This window comes from Sparus aurata, chromosome 8 (assembly GCF_900880675.1).
Source record: "Sparus aurata chromosome 8, fSpaAur1.1, whole genome shotgun sequence".
Taxonomy (NCBI): Eukaryota; Metazoa; Chordata; class Actinopteri; order Spariformes; family Sparidae; genus Sparus; species Sparus aurata.
Genome location: NC_044194.1, coordinates 3,629,524 through 3,632,943, shown reverse-complemented (window position 1 = coordinate 3,632,943; position 3,420 = coordinate 3,629,524). Strand labels below are relative to the sequence as shown.

The 3,420-nt window shown below is 40.1% G+C and overlaps 1 protein-coding gene across 1 annotated transcript; it reads left to right on the top strand.

Moving 5' to 3' along the window:
- The first annotated feature begins 815 nt into the window (after nt 1–815).
- On the top strand, nt 816–2,489 carry LOC115586558 (E3 ubiquitin-protein ligase TRIM21-like). Its single transcript, XM_030425701.1, has 2 exons — nt 816–1,543; nt 1,731–2,489. The coding sequence occupies exons 1-2, from the start codon at nt 848–850 to the stop codon at nt 2,487–2,489; spliced, it is 1,455 nt and encodes a 484-aa protein (XP_030281561.1). The 5' UTR covers nt 816–847.
- Nucleotides 2,490–3,420: the final 931 nt, after the last annotated feature.

Genomic DNA, 3,420 nt, shown 5'->3' with positions numbered 1-3,420 from the left:
TTAAAGAAACACTGTTTTAATAATGAAATAAGAGTAAAAGGTAAAAAAAAAAACTGGATTCCCAAAATTCAAATGGAAAAAAACGTAATTCCCCAAAATTAAAACGGAAAAAACAGAATTTTGGAAAAAATAAAATGGAAATTGGGAAAAGATAAAACAGATTTTATAGGGCCTTATGTAGGGTGTGTGTTGATGGGTTTGTTCTTATGGGAGGGGGTGTTACAGCCCCAGTGCTGTTGGTGTGTTTGTTTGTTCTATTCAGGTGCCACCGTCGTACTCCCCTTCCTCCTTGTAAGTGTGTGGAGCGCCACACCTGAGTCTACTTGCTTCTTAGGTCAAGTGGCATAAGGTGCTGCTGATGCCAGTGAGCTGGGGTTGCCTTGATGTGCAGGAGCCAGAACGACTGAGCTACAGCATGCACCTTTCTCTTGTGACAAGAGCAATCTTGATTGATTAATGTTTTTCTATGGAACAAATGAAGTCATTTTTTATCTACTATTACCTGCTGTGTCTTTTTCCTCCTTTACACTCGGTTTTATTTCAACTATGTTACTATGTTATGTATCCGCTTTTGTTCCATAAACATGTGGAGGTTAAAGTTTGCTCAAGTGTTAATAATAACATCAAGCCTCAACCGTTCACATTCAGACCGCAAATTCATTGACATCACAGCACTTACTTGAGTTTCACCAACTTCTGAGTAACTTTGCACCTCAGTTGGGTGGAGTGCAACAGAATTTCACATTGCTGAACTTGTAGTACGGGAGAAATAATTAATGAAACAAATAATCAAGAGATATCTAATTACAGTTTTCTTTATCTCACTTTTCATCCTCAGACTGTCAACATGTATGCTGCCAGCTGTCTGCTGACTGAAGATCAGTTTCTGTGCTCCATCTGTCTGGATGTGTTCACTGATCCAGTCACCATACCATGTGGACACAACTTCTGTAAAAACTGCATCACTGAACACTGGGATAAAAATGATTGTCAGTGTCCCAACTGTAAAAAGAGTTTCTACACCAGACCTGAGCTGCGGGTCAACACGTTCATCTCTGAGATGGCTGCTCAGTTCAGACAGTCAGCTCAACAGAAAGCCAGCAGCAGCAGCTCAGAGCAACACGTTTCCAAACCAAGAGAAGTTCCCTGTGACGTCTGCACTGGAACCAAACTGAAGGCCCTGAAGTCCTGCCTGGTGTGTCTGGCCTCCTACTGTGAGACTCACCTGGAGCCTCATCTTACAATGCCAGGCCTGAAAAGACATCAGCTGATCAACCCTGTAGAGAACCTGGAAGGCAGGATGTGTACAAAACACGATAAATTGCTGGAGCTGTTCTGTAAGACCGACCAGATGTGTGTCTGCATGCTCTGCAGTATTTCAGACCACAAGACACATGATGTTGTTCCTCTGAAAGAAGAATATGAAGGAAAGAAGGCCGAGCTGGGGAAGACAGACGCTGAAATTCAGCAGATGATCCAGAAGAGACGGCTGAAGATTCAAGAGATGAAGCGCTCAGTGGAGCTCAGTAAGAAAGATGCAGACAGAGAGATAGCAGCTGGTGTTCAGGTCTTCAGCGCTCTGAAGGAGTCTGTTGAGAGAAGCCAGGCCGAGCTCATCGACACCATCAAAGAGAAGCAGAGAGAGACAGAGAAACAGGCTGAAGGCTTCATCAAAGAGCTGGAACAGGAAATCTCTGAGCTGGAGAAGAGAAGCTCTGAGGATGGAGAAGCTCTCAAGTTATAAAGAGAGTCTCATCACCTTCCAGAGCTCCCCATCACTGAACGCTGCTCCACCCACCAAGGACTGGACAGGAGTCAGCGTCCGTCCACCTTCATATGAGGGGACTGTGGTGAGAGCTGTGAATCAGCTGGAGGAGACGCTCAGTAAACAGATGAAGAATCTGTTTAAGGCCGAGCTGAAGAGGGTCCAACAGTATGCGGTGGATGTGACACTTGATACTGATACAGCACAACCCAAACTCATCCTGTCTGATAATGGAAAACAAGTTGAACATGGTGATGTAAAGAACAATCTCCAAGACAACCCACAGAGATTTTATCCTTGTCCCTGTGTCTTATCAAAGCAGAGTTTCTCATCTGGAAGATTTTATTATGAGGTTCAAGTTAAAATGAAGACTAAGTGGGATTTAGGAGTGGCCAGAGAGTCGATCAACAGGAAGGGAAACATCACACTGTCTCCTCATGATGGTTACTGGATGATATGTTTGAGGAATAAAAATGAGTACTATGCTTGTGCTGAACCTCCAGTCCGTCTCTCTCTGAAGCATCAGCCTGAGAAGGTGGGGGTGTTTGTGGATTATGAGGAGGGTCTGGTCTCCTTTTATGACGTTGATGCTGCAGCTCTTATCTACTCCTTTACTGGCTGCTGCTTCACTCACAAACTCTACCCATACTTCAGTCCCGGTCTTAATGATGGTGGTAAAAACTCTGCTCCTCTGATCATCTCTCCTGTCAATTACACTGAGTAGAACAAACAATTGAATATCTGCAGAAAGATTCACATCATTTATTGTAATAAATGTATATTTATTGATTATATTTGGTTTGCACATTGTTGTTTTTTCAGATTCTGATGAAGCATTTTGACCTTTTTTTCTGCCAAACGCTCTGATTTACGACTGAGTATTAGGGCCAGACTAAGAGAATATTTTTTTTTTAATTACTAGAATAAAGTCATAATATTGCGAGAATAAAGTCATAATATTAGGTCTACGAGAATAAAGTTGTAACATAACGAGAATAAAGTCCTAACATTATGAGAATAAAGTAGTAATTTTATGAGAACTCTCACAAGAAAGAGCAGTCTTCCCCCTGCGTTAAAATGAGGAATGTTGAGCATCTTGTGGAGTGATACTTTGTTATCGGTTTCACAAATAAGGAAATACTTAATCTTTTGGCACATCAGCATCAAATTATCATCAGTATCAGGACTTTGAAACGATTGTGCAAAAAACTGTGTCTATTTCGAAGAAAGAACTGGTCACATCAGATCTTAATAACTCAAAGCTTTTTTTCTCATTAAAACGACTTTTTTTTCTTGTGTTAATATTACATTATTCTCGTATTATTCTGACTTTATTCTCGTAACATAATGACTTTAATTGGTAATATTATGACTTTATTCTTGTAATATTACGACATTATTCTTATGATTTCTTTTATTTCTCTCCTCTTAGTATGGCCCCAACACTCCGTCGTACTGATTGATATGATGTAATGAACTTTATTTTTCTAAGAACTGTTAAATCATCAGAAACAAGAATTAGAAAACAATCAGCATTTTCTTTTATTAAGTATTTAAAAATAGTTATCATTCACTGTTCCTGAAATATTTTGGTGCTAAATTCAAATCTTTTTCTGAATCGTTCTGATCATTGTATATATAAGAAGTGTTGACTA

Coding starts and splice junctions, on each gene's coding strand:
- LOC115586558 (XM_030425701.1), top strand. CDS start 848: ATGTATGCTGCCAGCTGTCTGCTGACTGAAGATCAGTTTCTGTGCTCC. Junction 1,544..1,730: donor TCAGTAAGAAAGATGCAGAC/AGAGAGATAGCA, acceptor AGGATGGAGAAG/CTCTCAAGTTATAAAGAGAG.